At 36.6% G+C, this 27,965-nt stretch overlaps 1 protein-coding gene across 5 annotated transcripts; it reads right to left on the bottom strand.

The window, feature by feature from the left end:
• Positions 1 to 27,337, bottom strand: Serca (Sarco/endoplasmic reticulum Ca(2+)-ATPase). 5 transcript variants are annotated; one of them, XM_064127228.1, is made up of 10 exons: positions 27,178 to 27,337; positions 23,235 to 23,439; positions 17,222 to 17,239; positions 15,539 to 15,621; positions 13,059 to 15,296; positions 12,647 to 12,799; positions 12,073 to 12,206; positions 11,896 to 12,013; positions 11,187 to 11,304; positions 1 to 2,771 (listed from the first exon to the last, which is right to left on the bottom strand). In XM_064127228.1, exons 2-10 carry the CDS (start codon positions 23,350 to 23,352, stop codon positions 2,743 to 2,745), a joined length of 3,009 nt encoding a protein of 1,002 aa, XP_063983298.1. In that variant the 5' UTR covers positions 23,353 to 23,439; positions 27,178 to 27,337; the 3' UTR covers positions 1 to 2,742. The 5 variants fall into 5 exon arrangements, with proteins under 5 accessions (XP_063983298.1, XP_063983294.1, XP_063983296.1 ...); XM_064127224.1 differs by lacking the exon at positions 1 to 2,771 and having other exon boundaries at positions 5,715 to 11,304; XM_064127226.1 differs by lacking the exons at positions 1 to 2,771; positions 27,178 to 27,337 and adding an exon at positions 26,188 to 26,400 and having other exon boundaries at positions 5,715 to 11,304.
• Between the last annotated feature and the right edge of the window lie 628 nt (positions 27,338 to 27,965).

Below are 27,965 nucleotides of genomic sequence, written 5' to 3' on the forward strand. Positions count from 1 at the left end.
TTACCTATTTCGAAACCTTTATTCCTCTTTTTCCTCATACAATTCGTAAATAACAAATAATGGAGGATTGTCGTTTATTTAATTCTATTTACTTCGTTTTAGAATAAAATACTTAATGATAAACAAGTAAACGTCATTTGCGGATTCGATTTCAACGAGCGAGAAAAATCCGAGATTTATTGGACTGGGAAATATGTAACAAATATTATGTAGTTTTGCCAATTATATATTTTTCTCAGTGCGAAAAATAGATTGAAATTGCGGGGGATTTAGATTTTCGATAACGAGTGATAGGGTAAACTCTCGCGGCCATCAATTCTCGAAAAAAAATGAAGCGAATGACTTTGCCATCACCATTACGCCCTTATCATTATCAGTAATCGAAATCTCGCAGGATGATTGACTTGAAATTACCAGTGAAAAGGATGGGGAGGGGGTGGTAATGGGGTGGTACAGGAGCTGATAGAAGTCAATGATAGATAGATGGAGGAATATCGATTATCACCTCGGTGAATTTGAACTCGAGAAAATGAATTTTTTTCAAGTCGATATTCTTGTCATTTCGAAGACTAATCGCAGGATCGAAGACAGTGGGGGAGGGAAAATAGGGTGATTTCAGTGCCTATCGTTTAAGAATTGAGGAAGGGTCAAGGGGGGTGAGGGTCAATTGGAAGAGACAGATTTTTAATTTTTTTTAGGGTGAAAGAGAAAGGAGAGAGTACGTCACCTGCCTCTCCCTTGGGACCAAGGAAATTAGATTGTTCACCTGGCCTTGTACTTCACCCTCTTGACACTCACCTGCTTCACCCATTTGACCCGCAGAAAAAATTATCTTCCGGTCGTTTTCGTTATCTCTTCCATTTTACGGTCACTATTATTCGACTCAAACCACGAAACTCTAGTTACGAAGAAAATCATGAAGGGTCAAACGACCTTGAGGGTCAACTGGGTGCAGTAATTCCTCGTCTCTCCCATTTGACCCTCAAATAAAAAAATCTCAAATTCTTCTCGCTCGGAATAAATCAACAAATGTCTCATTAAAATTACGATTTAATTTAAAATTCATATATCACGCAAACTCTCGGGCGCATATAAACTGGGTAACAATACGTATATTATATAATATCTCTCATATATATAATATAACATAACGAGTCCTGGGACTCGAGAAAGAATGAAATTCCTCTCGTTAAAATATATCTTTCGTTTTAGAAACTTTCATGAATTTTTATACTTTCAATTCTGATGGTACAACATATTTACAGTTAATGGATCGTTTTATCGGGTCTCATCAAATTATTTATTTCAATTTGTTTAATAAATTATTCTCTTTACAGTTCGTCTGGACTCTCTAGGCATAACGCTTTTTAAATTAATTTTTTTTGTTCATTTTATCGTCATTTTTGGCGAGATTTCTTACTCTCAGCTCTGATATTCATATTTATTCTTAAAAAAATCACTAAATGGGGCGAAATTATTCAATCGGAAATGATTCTTATCGTACGAAAGAGACTCGGACAGTCGATTATTTACCCGAGGGAAAGGGAAAAATCGTCAACTAATTATTCGAATGAGATATTTAATTTTTGATTAAAGTTCGGCCTCAGCATTTTCACTTCTCAAACCCACACGTCAAATTATAAATCCAACACCAGTGAAACATTGATAATACTTCTGAATGACTTTTCTTCGATGTCTTTATGACTCTTAATTCATAAATAAACAAATGAATAATTAATTCACTCGTGAAAATGATTTATCTTTTCTGTCGTTCAGGTGAATTTTCATTCCATTAATTTTTTTTTACTCTGGCTCCTCGTAGTTCTCTCGTACATTTTCGGATCTATTTACTCGTCTTATTCCGTTGTTCTTTCATTCTTCAATTTAATCAAGATGGGATTGAGAATACCTTACCATGTTCTCTAGCTACACTCGTACAATATTCTCTCGGTTTAGTTCACTCTCTCCTCTGGTTAGTGGATTTTTCCTCTGGTTTTTGGGCGACTTTTTTTGCTAGCACGACAAAATATCTTTGACAAAAATATTTTTGACGAAAATATCATTCGATAATATCTTTGTCAACAATATATTCCTGCTAAAATACTTTTGTTTGCGTAAATATCTTTTTTCTAAATATTCTTGCCACGAAGATATTGAAAACTTTCCTTCTGTTGATGGCCATTTATTTGAAATAATTAATAATTAGGTTGTTGATATATTAATTTCACTGGACGGCTAAAATTTTTAATAAATTATAAAATAATATTAATGGTATTCCGCTTCGAATTCAATGAATTGCATTTGATAAAAAAATGGCTTTTGTCAACGTGACAATTTTTTTTTATTGAATTTCATCGAATTCGTCTGAAAAACATTTTGAAAATGTAGTTTGGAAAAATATCTTTTTGGATAGGACATTATTGATAAAGATATCAATGTCACAATGTATTTTAGGATAAGATATATTTGTTAAATATATTTTTGTTAATTGTTTTTTGGCAATATATTTTGTCGTAGAACCCTGTTTTCTATTTGTTTTGGGTGTCATCTACCGCACGAGAGACGGAGGGTAGTCGGTTTGCACTGGTTCATCGATTTTTGGGGGCTTCACTCTCACTCGATCGAACTCTCGCCTCGATTTTTAATTAAGGGTTTAACGACTGTTTTCTCAACACTTTGAGAGGATTTTTGGGGGCTCTTTCGTAGATTCGTGCGGGCACTGGTGCTTCTCTGTGCGTTGTCTTACTTCTGGGGCTTCACCGTTTGCGGAACTGTAATCATATTTAATATTTTTGTTAATTATTGTTTTTTTGGGGGGGAGAAAGCGGCTTGTGAAGGTTTAAACGTGATTTTTTGATTATATTTTTAGGGTTTTTCTAAATTATCTTGACAGCCCATTGGTTTAGAGGAAAAAGCGTCTAGAGCTTTTTTGTTGGGCGAAAAGTGTTCGATGTATAAGGTTTTATGGTATTTTGCCGTAGGTCTAATCAGGATTAATCAATTAATCACGTTTTACCAATCTTGCTGGGGGGGGTCATTTCCAGAAACCACACGGGAAAAAAGTTGGACAAAAATTACCAACACCTCTAATAATTATGGAGCGAAATTGATTTTCGAATAGTAAATTTTTTTCCTCTTGGGTCATAACAATTTACTAAATTTGAAATTAATTAGCGATTTCTGTTGAAATATTTTACCCTCGAGGTATCGATTGTTGAGCAAAAATAGCCACGATCTTCTCGGTAATTTTAGTTCCACTTTTCTCCGTGTCCGAGAAAGATTAGGAATCGTTCAAGCACATAACGAGGGGAATCCCCGATTGGAACTCCATCCCAAGCTCGTACCAAGCCGGGAAACCCCTCCTTTGGGAGAGAAATATTCAGGGGAAATTCATTTCGCGCGTCTAAAATATAAATTAGCCACTAATTGTGATGGAAAAATGGTTCAATACCTCTGGGAAAAGTATTTTTTGACCCGTGGAATTATAAGGCTTTTTCGTACTTGTAATAAAATATATTATTTCAGTACACCGTATGAAAAAGTCATTTTTCCACGAGGATTGAATCGTCTTTTATACATCGAATTCCATAAAAAATGGTTCAGGCACTTGAAGAGGGCCTGAAAAGTACTTTATCGCCCTCGTAATAAAAAATACTATTTTACATTCTTTTTCTCGTAATTTCTCCTGAATTTTTCATTCCATGCAATTGGACGATTTCCTAACCGACCCTCTGGAAATCGTCGGTGACGATGACTTCGTCATTGCGAGCACCTCTCCACCGATATTTTCGGGGATAATTACAGTTGGGATGAGCTAAAAAAAAATTCAAGCTAGAGCAACAATTGTTAGTTATACAAACCAAGAGGCGAGTACGAGTGGCAATGCATTATTTGTTAGTATGCTCAGCGAAAAAGCATAAACACTCTTGCTGGCACCATTTTTGCATGTTTTATTTATTCTGTATTGTGTTTTTTTTTGTTTGCCCTCTTGAGGAAGAGGTAAACTCCATTATCTTCCTGAGAATGCTTTCGCTTCGATAGAGCAAATACTTGTTGTCCGCAGGCTCCTCTCATCCACTGGGAATTTTTTTTCTCTTCGCCCTTTTTTGCGATCGTGTTTTCATTGAATTTGTTTGGTTTGGGTATTTGTCTTGGTATTTTTTTTTCACAGGGATTTATTTTTTTATTCTGTTTGTGGCCTAGAATAATTGGAGGGGTGAAGTGCATTGATGTCGTGGGTTGTGATTAACTTTTAGAGATTGGGGGTGAGACGAATGCAAAGAAATACGAACATCGGGGGGAATCATTCATGAATTTGTTTATTTTTTAACTCAGAAATTTTTTTTCCATTTAATTGTGGAATCAAAAATCAAATTTTCGTAATTTTTAGTAAATTTTCTGTCTGACTGCTCACTCTCTTGCTCAATAGCAAATTCTTTTCTAAATAATGTTAGGAATCTTCGAATTGTTGTTTCCAAATCAAAAATAGAAATTTCATATTTTTTTTAATTTAATTGTCACAATTCTAGACCTTTTTAGAATTAGAATAAAAATTTTTTCATCTTCAACTTTTATCCATTTGATTATTTTCATCAAATCATTTAGACAACTTTAATAATTTTTCAAAATTAATAATTGAAATTATTTTCCAATGTTTTCAGATCCCCATGATGGTCACTTGGAGTATTTGTCTTCGCATTTTTCTTACAACATTTAATGAAAAAAAAATTGTCACTCACCAATACTTGCTGAAGCATCAAAACAAACATTTTCCAGTTCTCTCTCTCTTCTTCGGGCGATATTGTCAACAGGTTGGGTAACAGGCAGGCAAGTGGTATTTTTTGATAATATTTTTTATCTCAACTAAATGTGGAAATAAATATTGCGGCCAGCGGAGAAAAAGCTACGCTCAATCCTCACGGGTTGAGGGACTTCAGTGGAGTATTTCACGTTTTTATTTATTTATTTGAAACGAGCAATTCACAGAGGATATCGAATTCAACATCGGGTAGAAATGTGGAATATGTCATGCACACTTGGGGATTTATGAAAAATGGAGGGAAAAATCGATTTCGAATGCTGTCAGAAACAATCATGTTACATTCAAGGGGTTTAATGGGTACAATTTCATTCGGTCATAGGGAAAAACCGCGTTTTACGAGGTTTTGTGTCAGAGTGATTGGAGTCATTTCAATGGAAATTGTCATTTGATTGAAGTAATTTGAGAAAAAAAAATTTTCTGATCGTTGTATTTTTGTTCATAAAATCGCTGGGACACTGACGACAACGCAGTAATAAATTTTTTCATAGATTTTTTATTTTCCGCGGATTTTTTGACAATAAGATTTGGTTATTTGATTTTTAAAATTTCTTCAAAAAATTTCAGGTCATATTGTTATTGAAAATTCATAATTTTGTATGAAAATGTAGGCAAAGTGTCAATTTATGCTCAATTGTTTTGGTATAGTTTTTTAAAGGAGAAATTTTTTCGTGGGAATCAGTGTGTTCCACTCCAATGACTCTCAATCACGAATTAATTAACAATAAAGGACTGTTAGTTATGGAATTAAAACTACAATTAACGACCATACACAGCACAAATTAAAGGGAATCCAGCGAGCAAGTGAAAATTAAATTATACAAAAAATCCAGGAACCTTCGCTCAACTATGACTGACGAAAAAAAATTTAAAAATTCCCCCACTCTTGACAATGTTTCTCTATTTCTCTTGATGCTTTATTCAATGATTTTTATAATTACTAGGCCGATCGCTGACTCCACAGACACCCGGTACATGACTGTATTTTTTTTCTTCATTTTTCTCTCTCAATCACAAGGTACTTTGAAGAAAAAAAAAATCGATCGCTTTAATGATAAATTATTACTTCATATTTATAAACAAAAATCGCTGCTATTCTGATATTTCGTCCAGTCATGAGTTCATAAATGAAATTAAAATTCCTATTTTCCCATTAAAATGAAAATTTTCAGTTTCTCAATGGAAATAAAATTTTCAATTTTGTACTTTTCAAATTAAGTGGGGGCGGAGGGAGTCTCATTCAACAGTTGGGGAAGTTTATCATCCAATAATGAAAAAAAAAAGTTTTTTATTGCAATTTAAAAGGCAATTGTTTATTAATTTAATAGCGAAGAGGCAAAAGAAGATGAGTCCCTTTTGACTATCGGTCAGTTTATTCATCAATATCTCGAAATCGAGGGCAGATAGCAAAATTGTTGTTATAACCTTTATTGTAGAGCATATTAAGTTCCATAATAAAGGTCATAACAAAAATTTTGCTATCTCTTTCAGGTTCGCGGATATTCCCGAAAAACGTGACTGAGAAACCTCGGTTTATCATCATTACCGTATTTTAAAATGTTCTTTTTTAATTGCTAATTTTGTAAATTTCTGGTAAAATTTTTCGAGCTTTAGATGAGGTAATTCTTGCCTTCCCTGACTTAATGAATTAATTAACTGGGTTTTTTAATCCGGATAATGATTTTTATGATTCACGACTGGACGAAGCGAAGAGAATATCACACACATCTCGCTGGCTAATAGTAACATTACATTAATATAAGTTATTAATAATAAAATTGCTCTTCGTTAAGGTTTTATTGTTTTATCGGGTTGCCTTCTCCCGCACCAGTTGATGGGGTCAGGATTTTTTTCATAACATTTGGGGCGTGGGTGTGTGTGAGGATTTTTTAAAATTCTGACGTTTTTGGCTCGGGGGGAATTTTCGGGAGGAATTCGTCAACTTCCGAGCTGAAATGAGTCTTACCACTAACCCACGTCGAGTTTATTGAGCAAATTATCTAATTAGAGAAGTAAATCGTCGGGGAAATTTAACATTTTGGTTCGTAAATGATGGGGAAAGTGTGTAGAGTGTTTCAGTCGTTTTTATGGTCGGAAATAGTTTGACACTCGGTATTTCCATGCTAAGTGGTTTTAGACGAAAATGTCAAGAGACTGTTTCTACGCAGTATTCAATTTCGCATAAAAAGTTCGGTAAACTTTTTTCTATGAAAGCATCCGTTGAGTGCAAAAATAACGAATTAACAAAGATGAAAAATTCAATATTTTCGCGTTTTGCCGATTCATAAAAATCTACTTGAACTTTCGTTATCTCGTTACCGAGTGGCTCTAGATAAAAAAAGGTGAAGCAGTTTCTTCTTGAGAATTTAATTCTCTTAAAAAAGTTCTAAAGACATTTCCCCCTAAATCCGTTCCTTATCGAGATATTTCCACATTTAAAAAGGAATTCGTGTTCAACCGTTGCATCAGAAAGTCGTCAATTCCACACTTCCGCCGTTTCTCGGAACGTGTCAACGGTAAATTTCTACTTGAAAGCACAATACGACGGCCCATTTTGCCCCATAACAAGAGGAGACACTGCGAAAACAAGTTGAGAAGTTGTTCGTGTAGTTTCTCGAGAAGTTGGAGAACTAAATAGGTCATCCGAGTGTGTTTTCCACGCGAAATTTCACTAAGTTGTCAATAAAAATATTTTCAACCTCGTGAATTTGTTATTCCCTTCCGATTAATTTATTCTTCATTCCTGCTTTTCCGGGTGACATTTGACACGTAAAATTTGTCAAACTGTTTCTCTAAATTATTAACTAATTAAGTTTCGTTATGCCGGTATCGAAATAACAGAAGTACCACGCCTCAACCATAATTCTATCAATTAATTAAATACATAATTAATAGAGTTGGGACATCATTATTATCAAAGTTCACTTCGTCTTTTTTTCGGAAAGAACCGCTTGTTATCTCGGTAACGATCGGTTCCACTAGCCAGCGTAATTAAGAAATTAATCACTAATTAATGTAACAGAAACATGAAACTCACGATTCAACGTTTTCCAGATTTTTAGAAAACTTCAAAGCTTATTATCTAATTAACGAGTGACTCTATCAGAAAAACTCATGAAAAACTTTATGTTGAAAATTCAATTTCCTACAAAAAGTTCCCATGACATTTTTTTCTAAACCAACCCCCCACCGAGATAGCTGCAAAAATTGCTGCGGGAATTTTTTTATTTCCCCGTTTTTGTTATCATTAACACTACCTCGCGTCGCCTCAGTCTTTTCAACGTTCTAGGGATGCTATTGATTCCTACCAATATCGCTAATTCAATTCCTCGTGACCCCCCCCCCCTTCTTCCCCATAATCATAAATTTGCGATTAAGGGAACTCGTGAAAACAGGAATAAATTCATAATTACAAGTGTTAAAACCTCTCTATTATTCGGATTTAATGACTAATCCCGAGGATTACCTCACAATTAATGATAATCGATGATAAAATGGCCCTAAAATAGCCCATTGAATTAACAACTCGACGCAGGATGGCAGAGACTCATTGAAAATCACAAGAACTCCCTTAAAAAAAAATTAAAATCCAGGGGTAAAAACAGACATCAAACGGGATAGAAATTGTAATCACACGTAAGCACATGTCAAGGAGACAACAATAGTCTATTAAAAGTAGTAAAAAGTCGACGACAAATTTTTTTTAATTACACGGGAATTCGCAAGCACGAAGGGAATGGGGTAAATAAAAAATTGCTTCCACTCGGGAAAAAATATAAAAAACACTATTCTCGACAAAGTGTCAGGACCATTGGAATTTTTCCCTGGGGATATTACTTGCACTTACCGATGATTCATTTTTATATTATTTTATTTTTTTATTCAGTTTTTATTCACCAGTCGCAAAGAACGCAGAGCGAAAAAACGGAATTTTTGGGAACAAATTATTCACATGCAACAGCATTTTATTGTTTATTCTTTTGGCTTTTCGGAAGACGATTCGGTTTGGGATAAGGAGATGTGCTGAGGGAATTACAAACGTCAGTTCTGAATGAAACTTCTGGGGATCGTTTATTTTTTACGAATTTCAAAGCTGATTTGTCGAATTAAAAAAAATCGATTGTCGGTTGACGGGAAAATCTAATTTTTTTATTTTTGTATTTGTTTGGGGTTTTTTAAGAGAGAATGGAGCTGCAGCGGATCTAATTTATCGAACAGTTTGTGACATTTTGTGTGAAATTCAAAAGAATTCACAATTAGCCCCGTTGATTTTTCAACACCAAAAAATTTTGTTTGATGAAACAATTTTTGTAGGTTTTGAGAAAAAAATTCAATTAAAATGAAGGATTTTTTTAACTTTGTAAAGAATGTCATGGTTTATCTAATGAGATTGATAGAACTCTGCTGTATCAACAGCAAATTACGAAAAATAATAATTTTCAAAATTTAGATTTTTACATTGAATTTTTCGTTCACAAATAAATGAAAATACTTGAATTTTTTTTTTGTTTTTCACGAAAGGCTTGAACAAAGCAGATAAGGATGCACTCCTTGGAGAAAAAACACCCATTCTGCCCCCTTCATTTTATAGCGTCAAGACAAATTTTTGAATTAAAAATTTTGTTTTTTTTACTTAAGTAACAACAAATTCTTTAAAATGGAAAATTTTCTTTCATTTCGTAGAGAATTTCCCGATCTATGAATTGAGATTGATAGAACTCTACTGTATCAACAGTAAATAATATTAAAAAACAATCTAGAAATTTTAATTTTGTTCAATATTTTATTCACAAAAAAAAATTCTCATTTTTTTCCAATTTTATAAAAAAAAAATTCGACTCAATGCAAAATCCCATTGCAACCGCTTTCCCCTCACCTTCTCTCGTAAAAACCCCCACAAATGAAAAACCAAAAATTCAATTTTCCCTGTACCACAAAAAAATTTCAAAAGCGATGAAAAAAACGCAAAAAAATATTCAAAAAAGTTCTAAGACCCGTTAGCCAAATTCACCGATGCATTCACCGACAAAATCCGCCCAATTCAAATAAAAATCATGAAAAAAGCTACAAATGTACAGCATTTACTCCCACTACATCTCAATATTTACAAGTGAATTAATTAATGTCTTACGTCTATTCCACCTGTATTTATATAAAAAACCTACGGTTGAATCAGGCAATCACCATCATAACGTGAAATCAGAGAAGACATCGGTGATTAAGCATGCAATTTAGTCAGCGTATGGAAAATTTCCTCAAAAAAAAATTTTATTATCAATTATCATCGAAAAATTGTGCGAAAAATCGAATTACTGAGCCAATAGGAAGATTAACAATCAAAAAATGGGGATGAAACGTCTCTCTTCGAAGGCACTCGTATAAAATAATTAATAAACTATCGGATTTAATTATCGGGGACTGGGGAAGGCCGATTCAAACACTCAGGGAACAGATGGAACATTAAATAACGGATTCACACAATTACAATAATTATGATTATCTAATTGTCATCATGACAATTCCATCGATTCTGTCATTAAGTGAAATCATAAATAATCCAGTTAATTTTTCAATGATTTTCCCAATCAGTTATTACTTTTATTCAGAAGTGGTAACACAAGAAAAGTGGACGTATCCAAATTCAGGTTTTGATCAATATCTTCGAATCTAAGACAGATAGCGAAATTTTTGTAGAGACATTTTCTGTAGTGCTCGATTAGCTCCCTAAAAAATGTCTAACAAAAATTCCGCTATCTCCCTTACATTCGGAGATATCGCTCGAAAACACACCTCAGAGATAAGTCAATTGATTCTGTTTTTCCACTACTGAATTTTCATCTAATCAACTTCATTTAATCACAGAATGAAGACTCTTAATCGTCTGCACTGACTAACACCATGCTCTTTTCACAGTCAGGAGTGATGAAAGAAAACTGGTTAAAAAATCTCACTTAAACACACTTTCGTTAATATTTTGTTGTTTTTTTTTATGAGAAAAGAAAGAAAAATGTCTCTCCTTCCGTGATCTCGTTTATGCTATTTATGCATCAATTATTTTTTTTTCACTCGATTAAATGCAGCTGCAAGTCCAAGATTCCCTCGGAATGCCTTTTTCCATAGGAAATATTTTCGCTCATCTGTTGCTGACGATTTTGCATTTTTTGCATTTTTATCTTCTTTTTTTTTTCAACTTTTTTCTTCTTCACCTTCGTCGGGTCATTAAGCTAGTTATTTTTCAATTAATTATCGTAAACCCTGGCTATTTAAAAATATGAAAATCAACTCTAAATTGGGCAAACTATTAATAGTCCAAAGAACACGGCCCACATTAGAACGATCCAGTGTGCGGTGTAAATTGAACTCTCACCGTCTGCTATTTTTCTGGCGATGAACTTCAGGGTCTCGTCGAGAAGTACAACTGGAATTGAAAACTTCATTACCGTTACCCACTCTTCACCACTGAGGGGAGTAACTTGGAACACAGCCTGAAAAAAAAACAATAATTTTCCAATCAACTCTTTAAATATTTCAAAACATTTTTCATTCTTCATTGATTTCTACGCCTCATTTAATGTCCAAATATTTCGGAAAATAGTCAGTTTAGAAAAAAATACAACAAGAGATTTTTCGTGCGAAATTTAATGTCCTACAAATTGTTCCTGAAGTTTTTTCGTCTAAACTCAATATTTTTCGAGATAAAGAATAAAAAACACGTCAATAATTCACAATTTTTCCAACACAAAACGATAAATTAAAATTTGTGAACATTTTGGAAATTGATTCCAACCGCCAAAGGTAACGGATTTCACGAAAATCTGTTCGATAAAGCAGGACATGTACTCGGAATGTTAAGAAGCCCATTTTGCCCCGCATGTCATTCAATTGGATTTTTTAAAAATTGAATGAAAGAAATTGAGTTGAGAAAACTAAGGGAATAAAATGGATAATTTTTTTTATCCTATGAAATTTTAAATTTATGTCTTGAGATCGATGGCAGCCTCCGCAACCTCCCTAATCTCTCAAGACTTAATTTGAAAAATTAAATCAGTTAAAAGTGGTGTAAAATAATGACTCACCGAAAGAACTTCAACGTAAAGAATGACGAAGTGAAGTGTGAATGAAAGAGCCATGGAGGCAATGAGCCACATGTTGGACCACGGTGGCATGCTGATGAGCGATTGGTTCTCAGATAAACTGTGACAGAAAATATTCATTAGAAATAATCCTCCATGGTTCAATTATTCAATTCTCACCTGTTCATTGCGTTAAGCATCTCAATAGTGACAAGAACAGACAGAGCCATCGTCATCGGATGAGGATCAGTGAAGATTTTACAGTTGACACCCTTGAACTCGTCACCACCACCAATACATGACAAGTGATGAGTCTGAAAGTACAATTACATTAAACCCTTCATAAAAATTTAAAAAAACGTTTTCATTAGTCAAATAATTTTGAGTTTAACCAAAATTCCGAGCTCTGTTTTTCTAAGATACTCGCGAAATGAGAGGAGATAAAAAATTTTCGATCATACGTTTTTTGTAGGTCACAAATCGCTCTACAAAAAAGGTTCCAGCGAAAATTTCGATATCTGTCTCGGATTTCAAGATTTTCGATCACAACTGACTGACCGTCTAAATTGACCCCAACTCTTTTTCAGTTTTTAATTGAAAAATTCCATCACTCATTAATTATTAAATCATATAAGTTAATGGTATCCTGTATTATTAAGTTAATGTTGTTTTCCGCGATTGTTGGGTTATAAAAACGAATAAAAAAGGGAGAACGGAAACTCTGAATGACAAGACATCGACCGACATAACTTACCAGCTGATAATAATTAAGTTGAGGTCCGGTGGGGCTGTAGAGGAACCACCACGCTGCCGATCCGACAGTAGCAGCACCGACATATCCACCGATGGCAAGATAACGGAAGAACAGCCAGCCCGAGATAAGCGACTCATCAGCTTTGCGAGGTGGCTAAAACAAAAAATGAAAATTTCAAAAATCTTCCCATAAAAACCCAAATCCTTTGGCACCGCATTTTGACCCACATCTTCCAAAGTATTTTTTACCAAGAAGAATAATGAAAAAATTCCACTCCAATCAGAAAGACACAAATTAACATAAAATTCTTTCATTATTGTTCTCGAGTAAAAATTCTCCAGTAAAAATCAACCGGTCAAACCGCACCGCCAACGTAATCAACCCCCAACTAATACTGTCCCACAAGCCCTACCTTGTCCATGATATCAAGATCAGGTGGATTGAAACCAAGAGCAGTAGCAGGAAGACCATCAGTGACAAGATTGACCCAGAGTAGTTGTACAGGAATGAGTGCCTCAGGAAGTCCAAGTGCAGCAGTCAAGAAGATACTGACAACTTCACCAATATTAGACGAAATAAGATAACGAATGAACTGTTTCATGTTATTGTAAATAGCCCTGCCCTCTTCAACAGCAGCAACAATAGACGAGAAGTTGTCATCAGCGAGAACCATTTCAGAAGCTGATTTGGCGACAGCTGTACCAGATCCCATAGCAATACCAATTTCCGCTTTCTTCAATGCAGGAGCATCATTGACACCATCACCAGTCATAGCAGAAATTTCATTCATACTCTGGAGAAACTCCACGATCTTGGACTTGTGAGACGGTTCAACACGGGAGAATAGTCGGGCGCGTGCACAGGCAGCCCTCTGCTCGGATACCGGTAGATCATCAAACTCCCTTCCAGAATAAGACTTGCCAGTGGTGTCTTCCTCCTCAGTGAAGACACCAATGCGCCTGCAGATGGCTTCAGCCGTTGCCTTGTTATCACCAGTGATGACAATAACTCTGATGCCAGCAGCCCTGCACCTGACGATTGAATCAAACACTTCCTTTCTGGGTGGATCAAGCATACCAACAACACCGACGAAAGTCAGATCTTTCTCGTATGTGAAGAACTTGGTGGAGTCACCGAGGTCCATGTCATCGGGCTTCATCGGATGATCGGCGGTGGCCAGTGCCAAACAACGTAGGGTATCCCTGCCAGTTCCGTACTGCCTCGTGAGATCCAAAATTCGGTTCTTGAGGGTTGACGTCAGTGGTACTTTGCTTGTTCCAACGCGAGCGTGTGTGCACCTGTCGAGAACACCCTCGGGTGCTCCCTTGACGAACAATTTTGGTCCAGTTCCAAGTTTGGATGGCTTGAGAGGAACGCAGTAAGACGACATTGATTTACGATCGCGAGAGAATTCCAGGGTGAATTCCTTCTTCCATTTGGTCTCAACATCCTGGCGTACAACAATAGCAGCACCTCGTCGATCTAGTCCACTCTTGGAGCATCCGAATGGATTGATTTTCTCAGCGAGAACGATGAGAGCTGTCTCCGTAGCTTCGCCAACTTTCTCAAATGCCTGTTTGAATTCGTTAAAGTCAATGGCCGAGTCATTGCACATAATGCAGATGGTACCGATTTCATGGAGGGTCTCGTACTCCTGTCCCTTGACCTTCTGTCCCTTCAGGAAGACATCGCCAATGGGTTCGTACGTTGAGCCAGTGATCTCGAACTCGTGGAAGCTGCTGTCATTGCCCTCTACCTTATCGAAGACAAACATTCGCGAGACGGACATCTGATTGGTGGTAAGGGTTCCAGTCTTGTCGGAGCAGATGACAGATGTGCAGCCGAGTGTCTCAACCGATGGCAGTGACCGAACAATAGCATTTTTCTTGGCCATTCTTCTGGTTCCCAAAGCGAGACAGGTGGTGATGACAGCGGGCAGACCCTCAGGAATGGCAGCGACAGCGAGAGCAACAGCGATCTTGAAGTAGTAGATGGCACCCTTGATCCATGATCCACCATGAGCAGGATCATTGAAGTGACCAATGTTAATCGCCCAGACAGCAACGCAAATAACCGAGATAACCTTGGACAGTTGTTCACCAAATTCATCCAATTTCTGTTGAAGAGGTGTCTTGATCTCCTCAGTCTCCGACATCTCAGTTCTGATTTTACCAATAGCTGTGTTCAAACCTGTACCCATCACAACACCACGTGCTTTTCCAGCAGCTACATTTGTACCAGAGAACAGAATATTCTTCTTATCCTGATTGACAGCTCGTGGATCTGGTACTGGATCAGTGTGTTTGATAACCGATACAGATTCACCAGTGAGAATAGACTGATCAATTCTTATTGTTGTTGAGTAGATCTTGATGAGACGAATGTCAGCGGGAATTTTGTCACCAACTGATACTTCAACAATATCACCTGGAACAATTTCTTTGGCGCGAATCCTTTGAACACCGGATTTATCGCTTCGCACGACTTTTCCCATTTCGGGTTCATATTCTTTCAGTGCTTCAATTGCCGATTCGGCGTTACGCTCTTGCCAAACACCTACCACCGCATTGGCGATGAGGATTAAGAGGATTACGAAGGGCTCGACAAACGCTGTGAACGCATCCTCGTGCTCTTCAAATAAAGCTAGTACCTGAAGAAGCAAAGAATTTTTTTTTTCATTAGTTTGGATGATCAGGGAATGCTGGGACAGGATGGAGGGACCAGCGATCGTTGACGATTTGCCAAAAAATTACCGATTTTCATCAACATCATCGATTACTCCTGATGGGATGGGACTGAGGGATCGTTGACGATCGGAAAAATTGGCTTTTCATCAACGTCGCCGAGTCCTAGGGATCGGATGGACCGAGAGGTAGATTCAGTTATACTTACGAAAGATATGATAGCGGCTAATAAGAGAATCTTAACTAGAAGGTCATCAAACTGTTCCAGTACGAGTTGCCAGATGGATTTTCCTGCAAGAGAAATGTTTTTTTTTCGACGATAACACGGGAGCTGTAGATATGGCGGACATTGATCACTTGTGGATCATCGATATCTGTTTTTTCTTTTTTTTTCATAGCGTGGGCCATGTGGCACCTCTGGACTTTGGCTGAACGCCAGAGGATCGAAAGCCGGATGACTTAGGGTATTTCCAGTTGTTAATGAGAATTCTTTTCGAACGCCAGCGACACGGCATAAACCGATATTTACCCTTGAAAAATATGCGATCGACAATAGTTCCTGATTTCGCAGAAAATAAAAAACAATAATAATATTTTTTTATAACAATAAAGTAATGAGACGATTGATTTGTTCGCTGGCTTCTAACTCGGCATTGGCAGAGTGAAATTTGAAAAATTTAGAGTCGATTTGAAGGTCTTTTTGTTAGCTACAATCACCTAAAAATTCATTGAAATTCCATCATTGGATTTTCAAGGAGAATAAAAAAACTTCATCTCAAATGAATAATCGAGCAGAAAATCCTTTCCTAGGAAAGTGCCTTTCATTGTTATTAAATTAAAAAATTAATTCGCGATTCGCAGTCTGGGGCATTTTGTACCCCAATCCGGACGATTACCCACTTTCATTGAACAACTCATTAACCAAAAAAAAAAAATCCACTTGTGAATTTATTTGATGCGGAAGCACGTTGCGTCCTTGTTATCGCGTGATGAAAATAGCGGAACAACTCTCGTTCAAGTCTCTGTGTGCGAACTAAGAGAGCTGTCCCAACCGGCCTTGACGGCAAATGCATTGCGTATGATTGACGTCATCAGAAACAACGCGATGTCGACAATTTCATTAATTTGATACTATCAACAATTTATCATTTGAAAATTCTACATTTCCCGCCAATTTTCAAGGAATTTTTTCGGGGATTCCCGGGTTTACGATACGTCAATAATGAAGTTTCTATCGTTCCCGGTACATTTAGAACGTTCAGTCCAGCACATTTTGAGTGACTAGTCAGAGGCGTTTAAAAATAGATGATAAAATCGCGTGTCAGTGTTCATTGATTGATAAATCCAATTCTCGGGTGAAACCTAACTTCTTCTGACATTTTTGAACCGCGTCCGAGATACCGAATGAAATTTGATTATGAGATTCGCAGCATTTGATTAGTAACGAGAAAAAATGTAGATTTTTCACGAATTTTTGGAATTTTAATTTGTAGTTCACTTTGTTTAACCGATAAAAATAACTATTTGATATTTTCCGGAGGATTGACGTCATCAGGAAAATTTCTCATTACTTTAAAAATAAAAATTGGCGAAGTGTCAGGCACACGAACAATTCATTGAGTCGCGAAGTATCTTGTGATAATGTACAATCGACTGAATATGAATATGAGCTGAGAAACCTCGGTCAAGGGGAAATTGAGACAGATGAGTCTCAACAATTGTGTTACCCCATCATAATCATCCTCTGGTACTCAAGTACCACCTGACAGTGTTCTATAATTAATTCCACGCCCCCCATCCAAGAATCGCGTTATTAAACCCCGAAGGAGGGAGGACAGATATCGAGGTCTCACATTTATTTACGTTGTTATTAATTTTGGTATTGGCTCACCCTCTTCGGCTGGTAATTCTGTAACAAAAAAAGTATCAAATTAATTATCACATCATACGACAGATTGATCATCAGGTGGTTAATTAATTCGTCAACAATAAATCAATAAAAGGGGTCGATAAATAGATGAAGAGTTCGGTGTGTGATGAAATCGTCAGGGAAGTGAGGATTTTCAAGAGATTATTTTTTATTTTCAAATTTTCAACGGCATCATCTGCATTGGATGCATCATCTGGCTGTGAGATGTTGAAATTTAAACTCATTTCAGGATTATTCGCTTTAAGTTGACCTAGTTGATGCGTCTGGAGTATATCGAGCACCCTTCGTCCCATAAAAAAATTTAATCCCATTAAAAGTTTCACCGCGCACCGTAATCAATTCGTTTCCTCTGTTTTGTTCAGTTAATTAATGATAATGAATTAGTGACACGTGGACGAATGAATGAGTCATTCGCCTGATTTTTTATTTAAAAAAAATTGAAAACAGATATTACAATTGTGAATTCGCTTTAACTGAAAGATAATTTCGGGGGAATTCTAAAGCATTCGATGATGAAATGATTGTTGTCCTCTTGATAATAAACATTATCAAATCAGTTGGATGGTGGACCAACAATTTTGGCGAATTTTGAATTCGGAGAGAGTGCGATTGGATTTTTTGAGGCTGAAGAAGAATAATTCACTTGGTAGTTAGGGCGCATCTCCATTACGCGATTTGTTTGGGTAATTTATCAACTTTTTATCTTCGTTAACTTCGATATTGAAAACAACGAATACAGCTGCCAGTATCACGTGAAGCCCATTCACCCATATTTTCTCACCAAGAAATTTCCGTTAAATCCAACATGAACCTCTCCGAGTGAATGAATAATGATTGCATATGGTGTATGTGGGGTATACACGTGTTTTAATGCGTCAAAGGGTATATAAGAGGATCGATAGGGTCAGGGGATGTCCAACGGCATATGACAACCGATTCATTCTCCATGAACTCAGTCCCTGGAATTTAAAAAAAAACACTTGCCCCATGAAAAACATCAAAATTCTGGGTAAATCGTGAAACTGCTGACCAAAATTCAAATTTCGCGCCCCCAAACATCGATAGTAAACACCCAAAATATACAAGAGATGCCCCATTTTACCCCAGGGATTTTTCTAAAATTTCCTAACATCATTTGGAATTTTATTTCGCCGAGATCGTCCATAAAAATTACTTTTATGCGCGCGCCCTGACCCGTTGACTAGGGAATTTTCGGGAATTAGTGGAAACGGGACTTAAATTGTGGAAAAAAATTCTGAAATATTTTTCAAAGCTTTTTTCCATCAATATAAGGTCTAGCATAAGGGGAGGCACAGGATCAAAAAATTATTCCTCATGAAAAAATCGGAATTCAAAATTGGCGCCCTTAACCACTCCGGGAATCCCCTCGAAACAAAAAAAATTCTTCATTTTTCCCCAGTATTTTACCTCTAAAAACCCAAAAAATTGCTGTTCTCCATCAAAAGTGTTTTCCCGAGATATCGTATGACTCTCGGGGCAAAACGGTTCAATTTATCGTTTGCTTTGCGGTGAATTTGCGCAGTGGCTAGGGAATTTTGGGCGTTGTGGAGAAACGAGAGCGAATCTGGTGAAAAAATGATAAAAAAAAATCATCTGAAGACTGTTTTTCCATCGATATCAGCTCTACTACGAGGGGAGGCACACGCTGACGTTACGAATTTGTTACGCGACAGTGAGCGTAAGCGCAAGGACGGGTACACAAAGCCATGGTGAAGTTTTTTTTTTTTTTATAACATGTAACAAATCTTGATCGTGAATAAAAAAAAAACGACAGTTAATTTTAGAATTTATGTCCATGGGTTTCATTGAGTTGAAGGGATTTTTCATTTATATTCATTTATCTCTTTATTTAGTTATCAAATTAGTCACTCGTTAGTTACTCTACTCCCGTATTTATAAATAAATAAATGAATTAAAGATGAGGAATCAAGAATAAATGAGAAATCAAAATATTAAGGAATAACAAGTTTAAGATAAAGATAATCCATAATAAGAGTAATGAATATTTACTAAATTATTTTGGGTAATGAAAAAAATGAAAATTAGACGATTATTATGTAATTGTTTTTTTATATATTTTATTTGGGTTTTTGGGGCAATTTTGAACAGAAAATTTGTGAGGTTTTTTTGATGAATTAAAGGGGCTATTCATCGGTGCCGAGTCGTCTCTAAATATTTGGACGGATTGCGTTAGAAACCGCCCACGCAGGCGATGCAACTTTGGGGGATGGGGGGGTGATTGTGAGGAAATGGGATAATGAAGACGTAACGTCGATTAAACTTGACATTTGGATTCCTCTGGGATCTGTTTCGTGAGAGATCAGTAGTTTTTTTCTTCTGCTGAGGGAACATCGTAATTCTAGGCTCAGGGGGGCGTCCGACGAGATTACGATGTTTACACGTGAGAACAGGAAACGATTGTTGGGGATTTGGGTGAAATGAATTGGATCTGTTGGTTTTTTGGGTCGAGTGCTGCCAATATTTGCGGGAATTTACGAGAAAGTTTGGTTGAAATAAAATAAACAAGGGGATATTAACGTGCTAGAGCAGCTTCTTCGTAGATGTGCCAGATAATTTTGAATTGTTCATAACTATGTAACGGCAGAGTGGAATGAAAAAATTTTTGAGTCATTTTAAAGGTTTTTCTTTAAATTTTGAAAGCCTAAATATTTGCACCGATCGCTTCATTTTTAATCAGGCCAGATCAAAATCAATAGCAAAAATATTCACGATATCGGAATCGTTTCATGACCGTAGAATCTTAATTGCTAATTTATTATTTATTTAATAGCCCGTTTGTTCATAAATTTTTTATTGATTCATTTACATATCTATTTAATTTATGTGTCCTTATTACCGATATCGCGAACGAATGTTATTCAACATTCCATCAGGGTTTTCCGAGACCTCAGACGAATTGCACACGCGAAACAACTGTTTTCCATTGCCACGTGATCATTTAAACCGACAAATAGCGGAATTCACAGCGAATAGTGTCTAACGACTTTCATTAATAATGAATCAACCTTCGATGCCCTGACGTGGTTGCTTACGCGCCAACTTATCGTCCACGTCAGGTGTGCGATTCGGCACTCGCCAAAGTCTACCACGACACAAGTGCGTTGTACGATCGCAAAAAATATTCGTGAGCAAAAAAAAATCACTTGTATTATCATCATCATTTATTTTTCTCCGAATTAGATTACATATCAATTAGTGAGGAAACTCCGAGTTACAAATAATTATTTCTGTTGTTATTATTATTAATGACAATTAGTGGCTATTTTAATTCTTCGTATTTGGGGGAAGTGGTACACAATGAAACATCTTCGATAGCCGATAACCCCTAAACCGCCGACGCAAATCGAATAATTTTTTTTTCATTCCAAAGATTAAAACCACAGCTTCAGAATGAAAAAAAAATCGTTGAATTTCACTCTACCGGTCTTGAGTTAGTGAGGGTTGAAGTTGATCCATTTTGTCCCTCTCTGCTCTATTAATTTAATCCTCTCAAGGGTTATTGATTCAATTTTTATTTTCCATTATTTATGGTTCATTTAGTTATTTATCATGTCCATTAATGTTTACTCATTCGTTGGATGATTTGCTAAACTCAATTAATTAATATGATTAATTTATTTATCATTATTAATTTCTTAATAAATATTTAATTGAGACAATACTGGAGGAAGTTGGTGGAATTAATTGGAGTAATACTAATTGGGTCAATTAAAATTTTAAAAATTAATTTCTTGCTAATCTCCTGCCCTCACCGTCTCCGCGGAAATAAATGGAAAGGGAAAAAAACCATTGGAGTGATTTAGAATCGTTGACCCCACGAACTTTAATCGTAAAGTTTAACACGCGAGGCTATAACAAACTTCAGTCAACCATTTCTACAAAGTTCATTGCCTTTACATTGTTTTTTTACGTAAAAATAACAAGAAAAACATTACAATAGTATCACAAATATTTACTATTTTTTATTTAATTGTTTATAACATTCCATAAAATCTGTGTAATTTTATTATTTTATTCAATGAATACTTAACGAGAAATAATTTAAATTTAAACTTGAGATATGAAAACTAGAACTTCGATTGTAAATTACGACTGAGACAATTAAAATCAAATCAATTAATTAATTGTTCTTATAGTTGCGAATCTATTAACTGGGGAATTTATTATTATTATTAGCTATTAAATTGATAGGTATTATTGTCAATAAATAGATGTACTCATTATTATCAATGTCGAAGCAACAAATTTTTTTTGTTGAAACCGAATGCAGCGACTACAATTATTCTAGTTTTGTTTGGGTGAGAAAATTACGTGGGAAATTTTCTGTAAACAAACCCAACGTCTGACCATAAATTCTATGAACGCGATGATACCCCTAGCACCGCAAATAAATCGGGAAACAATGGCCGCTTCAATTAGATACAAAAATGACTCTTCACAATTTATTTTCATCCGTGAAAATGATTTTTTTTTGGAATGAGAAAATACTAGTGAGCGATGAATGGGGGATTTCAGTGGTAAGAACGAAAATATCCGGAATACGAGGCTCTAATTCGGTCTGTAGGCCGCCTCGGGGACGTGGGGATCCGACAGAAGAAACATTTTCGGTGGCTCTGAGAGACTCAACAAGAAATTAGAACTTTTCGATAGAGAATTTTGGAAAAAAATTTTTAACTGTTCTCTGATAGTTTTGTTAGATGTGGACTAGGATTTTCACTCATCGATAGCTCGACATCGGCAGAGTAAAATCGAAAAAATCTTGAGTGTTTTTAGAGTACTTTTTGTCAACTTTACCAACTTAAAAATTGATTCAAATCGATTCATTTTTACTCGGACCAGATCAAAATCGATATCGACAATACTCACAACATCGATAGCGTGAAATCATCAAAAAAGTCTTGAGTCATTCAAAATGATTTTTTATAAATACCAAAAACCTATTTTTTCTGCCAAATATCTTTCCCACTCGACGCTGAATGAGAGCGAAAAAGATTGATTGACAGTTCAAAGTAATTAGTCTCTTCATTATGACCCAATTATCTCGGAGCTGTCAACGGTAGTTCAGCGATAATTATTCCATTAAAAAATAACCGAAAAAATTTCCTGTATTAAACAGCAATCCGTCTTGCCCCAATTGTTCTCTGAATCGTTCTCTGACTAATGTGCTGAGTAAATCACCTTATGAGTGAGTAAATCATCTTATGTGGGCCATCTTATCTTAAATTTAGAAATAATTCAATGAAAAATTTTATTCAGATCATTACTACGTGAGTATTGGTTGATTTTCGTGATGACATAAGTTGTAGATAAGGCTGCGCCAAAGACTGATAACAATATGCAATGGACTTTGTTTCCCTATTCTATGATCGGTAGGTAGATAACGACCCGGGAGACACCGGGGATTAAATCATCATTTTTGCATGAGGAAAATACGTTTTGTTTTCATGAACATGCACCCAAAACCGTGTGACTTTGTTTTTTTGTCCAACGACTCGAAAAAGAAGAGAGATAGCAAAAATTATGTAGAGATGTTTTTTGTGCAAAATTCCAAGAGCTACAAAAAATGTCTCCATAAAAAATTCGCTATCTCAATTAATTTTTGAGATATTTTCAAAAAATAGAAGATTGATTCGATAGGAAGAAATTAGAATGAATCCAATCGTTAATAGCTTCAATGGCCAATAACTTTCGACCCATCGATGCGATTATAAAAAATCTGGGTTCATTTTGAAGCCCAAATATAGCACTTGAATACAAAAAAAAACCGGGGAGTTTGACTCAGCCGATCGCGAGTTATTGACAATCAAAAATGACTCGTTCATCAATGAATTTTTTTATTATTTCGGGATTACTTTGTTTGTTGTTAAGTCGAACAAATTAATTAGTAAAAATGTATGAAATGAAGGGAAATCTTTTAGAATTCATGACTTACCGTTGAGACCATATTTTTCCTGATTCCTCTTGACCTGATCCGTTGACAAACCCTTTTCAGAATCAACATTGAAGTAGTTCAACACCTCGTCCACTGACTTAGCGTGGGCGTCCTCCATTATTGTTTCCTCAGGTGTAATTTAACAACAATAAATCCCTTGTTTCGTCCACACAAGTCTTTAAAGGTTCATTCACAACAACAATCCCTGAAATGAGAGAAAAAAAATCCCCAATCAGCCATCGTTCAAAGTCCCAGAAGTAGATTATGATCTCGGAAGCCCAAATTTTCCTTGAGAATTATTAACGTCGAGTGATTGAAATCTCTCATTATCTCAGCCCTTAATCTAGGGGCTTAACAATTACTTTTAATAGTTGTTTTGATGTTCAATGGAGTTTGGATGACTCAAAAACATTTTCACGCCCCTAGAACTGCCTAATTTGAGTGAAAAATGTAATCTAAATGATTACTAAGACCAATTTTTTCTCCTAGAAAAATAATTTTGTAAATAACTCAAATATATTTTCAGATTCATCTAAATTGCCTATTGACCACTGGAAAATTAACTCTATGAGGTTTTTAAGGGTTTGATGGTTTTTAAAAATTTTCATTCAAGTGCAAACAAATTCACTTGCGACTGAAAAACATTGTCACACGTCTGAATCGACGTAACATTAAAAAATCTCCTGATTTATTGAAAAGATCAGAATTTTTGACGAAAAATTCAGGCGTTCAGAACTGTTTACCCCCAATAACACCTCCCCCTAACTCTACTCAAGCCGTAGGGGTCGCCCCACCCCTCTCGCCCCCCTGAAAACGTGGAGAAGCCATCACATAAGTTCATTCACTCCCCCTAACCCCAAAATCACTCTCCAGACCCTCAAAAAAACTCCGAAAAATCGCAGAATCACGATTTCCCCGAACCCTCCCCCTCACAGACCCCTATAACCACCTGGAAAAGGGATTTTCAGCTGCACAAAAGCCCAAAGCCCTCAGAACAAAACCAAAATTGCAACAAATGACGAGAAAAAAATAAAAAACGACCAAAAAACCCAAAAAATAATTTCGAAAAATTCTTTAAATCGATAGCATTCCCTTTAAATATCGAAATGGGGTCTAGAGACACCCCACCCTCAGGGAAAAATCACAGAAAAAACTCACCAGCCTAGACCCCACTACGTGTCATAAACCACACTCCCTCTCACAAAATAAATAGGTTATGTTACCCCAGCCCCACTTTTCCAAAAAAAAATTCAATAAAAAAAAACCTCACAAACAAATAAATCCAAATATCACAATAGAATCATTGGCATGAGTCTGCAGTACGTCATGATGTCGTGATTATCTCGAGTTGACAAATAATTTCCACCAGTGACTCCACGATAATTAATTTATATGTTATATTTTTTTCTTGAAAAAAAAAAACGAATGACGAATCGAATGTACTTCACTACCCGTTGACTACGAAAATCCGACTATTTTTCCACGAGTTGTGGCCAGATGCCTGACTAACTGCCACCGCACGACACCAGCGACAGTGGGGACACCCCCTCGGGCGTGATTGGTCGGACGGTGGTAGGAAAAGGGCGGGAAATCGATGATTATTCAAAATTAGGTTCGAGTTTTCTCAGTCTTTCGCGATTCAAAGGCTATTTTTGGGGTTTTTTCTTCGGGTTTTTGAGGTTTAGCTGTTGAGGAGGGAAGAGGTGGGGATTTGGTGGGGTGAGGGAGCGGGTGGGAGTGTCGGGGGGAACGTGGCAGCCCGCGGGACGCCAGATGCGGCCGGATGAAATCGAGGGAAAAGGAGCATGTGGACGAAGGCCATTGGAGGATACGGGGGAATTATTTCTCGTGGAGATGGAGTCGGTTTTTCCTAAGGAGAATGCGCGCGAAAAGGGGGGAATTTTGAATGGGTTTGTGGGTGCGATAAAGGGGGATCGTTTAAGGGAGTTTTAGCAGCTGTAGTGCGATAAGGCTGGAAGGGGGAGAGGGTAAGGGAGAGGGAGAGAGCGCCGTCAGTCCGGTAAAACGCGGGAAAAGAAGGAAAATTCAAAATTAATTTGGAGCATTTGTTGGTTTTTTTGGTGAGAGATTTAGGGGGTAAAGTTTTCCAGAATTTTTGAGCCCTGGTGGTCAGAAAGGAGGAGATGGAGGTTCAATAGTTCGGTAAGAAAAGGGAATTCAAAGATTACTATCAAATCTTACCCATTTTTTCCAGTCAAAAAATGATTTTATCATTTTATTTCACGTGATTTTCCTTTTTCTATTAATTCGGGGAGGAAATTAGGGGTAAGAGGTTCACGAGTCCCCGGTACGAGTGGAAAAAACGCGGGAAACAATTAGCAATTCAAAATAAATTCAAAATTTTCTCTGTTTTTTGGTAATAAAAAAAAAATCTCAGGCGTTAGGATCTTCTGCAAAGTGGTTGAGAGTATGTGAACCATGCAGGAAGTTCCCAGGGGGTCTAGACCCCTTTGACCCGGAAAAAATGCCTGCCAAAATTGAGGGAAAAACTGTGATATGGAGTAACGCGATTGGAGGGCACAGGGGAATTATATTTCCCTTGTAGCTGTCTCCGTGACGCACTTGAAACGGGTTATTTCTATTTTCAGATTGGGTAGGACTGATGATGGGCTATTTCCTTGGCGCGTATTTTAAGATGTTCGAATACACTCGGTGTTTGACGTATTGTGAGTCTCGATTATGTAATGATTTTTTTTTTTCTAGTGTTTGAATTTTGTTAATGCCCCGTCATTATTTCAGTTTTATTTTTATTTTCTTCGAGTACTCCGAGGCGAGTGGGCACACGTGGGAGGCCATCACCATGGCCTCAGGGTTAATTAATAGGGGATTCTCTGTTTCCAAAATAAATCCTGAAGTCACTGGTTGAATTTTTTTTAACTCCGGAAATCGTGGGAATTTTTCGAGGTAATTTCACGGAAAAGTTTGAACTTACGTAACGATTTGGTAATTTCGGATAAATTATGAGGATTAATCTCAGTATTTGAATCCAAATGAGGAGGAGAACGGGTGCGAGAGCCCCTAGGAGGCCCCACCGCGGTGGCCTCGCTGGTTGATCAATCAGGTTATGACGATTGGAAGATCAGTTTTATTGACACTTTGGAAAATATTGGGAGAAAAAAATATTGTAACTGCCTCGGAAAACTCCCGGGCGCTGACTAGCCTTCGCGCGTGCCCGCTGCGGACGCATTTAGCACATCCCCGATGGCTTCCTAATTATTTTGGCAAGGGATGACTGCCAAAATCCCCGACACTTGCACACAAACAAAAAAAAAATTTTCTTTTGCAATTTTTCGATTTTTTTTAGAAATGTCAATGTCGCGTCATTTTTACACTCCCCGGAGGCATTTGATTTCTTCGCTTTTTTATGGATTTTTTTTTGTGGAAAATCGAGAGGGATTTTCGCCGATTTTTTTCATTTTTCTAAGGAAGGGTTTAGTGGCAGTTGACGTGTCAAACGCAACGAGAAATATTTTTTATATCCTCTCCTGTTTGAGCTTGAATTTACTTGAAAAATGAGCTGTACAAAATTTTAAAAATTGTTTTTCTTGTGAAAATTGCAGAAAAAAAATTATTTCTTCGTTTTTTTCAATTTCTAAAATTTTGAAATCATCAATGTCACCCAGGAAATCACTCATCACACTCGCTTGACCTTACAAGTACGAAAACTCTTGGCTGGAGTGTGTAGGTCAGAGTTATAATCGTCAAGAGTGCGGTCTAGGCCACGAGAAAAGGCGAAAGCCAAAAACCGCGAAAAATGAAAAATAAAATTGCACTTTGTTCACAAAAAACGGCAAATTCCACCGGAGACTGTTGAATCCATCAGCCAAAGTGGCATCCACAGAGTCGTTTTTTTTTTCACTATTTCCAATGGATTTTTTTAATCAACGCAATCACTGGTCACAAATTTCAGGGAATAACTTACCGATTTAAATTAAAAAATTGTCACTTATTCTTTCTACTCCGAGGTATCACTAGAATTCGTTGGACATTTTGGTGATAACTTAAAAAAAAAACTTATTCGATTTAAATTTGTGGTACGGCAACGCCTGCGCTGCTGGGCGAAACGGGGCGACGGGCTACGATGGTATTCGGTTAAATAGGCGGTGATGTCGCACTCTGGCGGACAAAATTTGAAGGCGAGTGGAAAATAAAAACGGCGGAGGGAAACTTTTGAATAAGGGGAGGGCTGGCCGACAGCCAGACACCCAGGCATCATGCGTACGGAGTGGATTATGAGAAGAAGAATCTGTTAATCTTCGAATAATTTTATTTTCATTTTTTTAATCATTTTTTCACTATTTTTTTTTATTTCCCAAAAGTTCACTTCGCCTCCTCCACCGGAAAGCTCATAAAACGACATCACATTTTAAATCATATCGCGTCAGGAAAATATGACGGTCATATGACCGTCAATTTCAATTCTTCCATTTCAATTTTTCATATTTTATTATATTTTCAGGAAAAAAAAATTATTTGGCGGACGATGAACGGAAAAAATGTCGTTGAAGTCATTAATTCCGGTCATTTACTCGGCAAATAATCAATATTTCTGATTCGACAATCCCTCATAATCACGCTAATTGCATCATTATTTACTGAACCATTACTGCCGTAATTACCTGCTAACGATCCGTCGCCCCGGGAGGACCTCGGTCGGCTGCCATTCGCGGTAATTACCGAGCCTTAAGAAATCATTCATCATCAGCAAAA

Source organism: Diachasmimorpha longicaudata, chromosome 9, assembly GCF_034640455.1.
Source record: "Diachasmimorpha longicaudata isolate KC_UGA_2023 chromosome 9, iyDiaLong2, whole genome shotgun sequence".
Lineage (NCBI taxonomy): Eukaryota > Metazoa > Arthropoda > Insecta > Hymenoptera > Braconidae > Diachasmimorpha > Diachasmimorpha longicaudata.

Bases quoted from the DNA above. Each gene is read 5' to 3' on its own strand.
- Serca (XM_064127224.1), bottom strand. From the start codon at position 23,352: ATGGAGGACGCCCACGCTAAGTCAGTGGACGAGGTGTTGAACTACTTC. The intron at 12,800-13,058 runs GTAGGGCTTGTG...TTTTTGTTTTAG, and splicing joins ATCTTGATATCATGGACAAG to CCACCTCGCAAAGCTGATGA. The intron at 12,207-12,646 runs GTAAGTTATGTC...TTGTACTTTCAG, and splicing joins AACTTAATTATTATCAGCTG to ACTCATCACTTGTCATGTAT.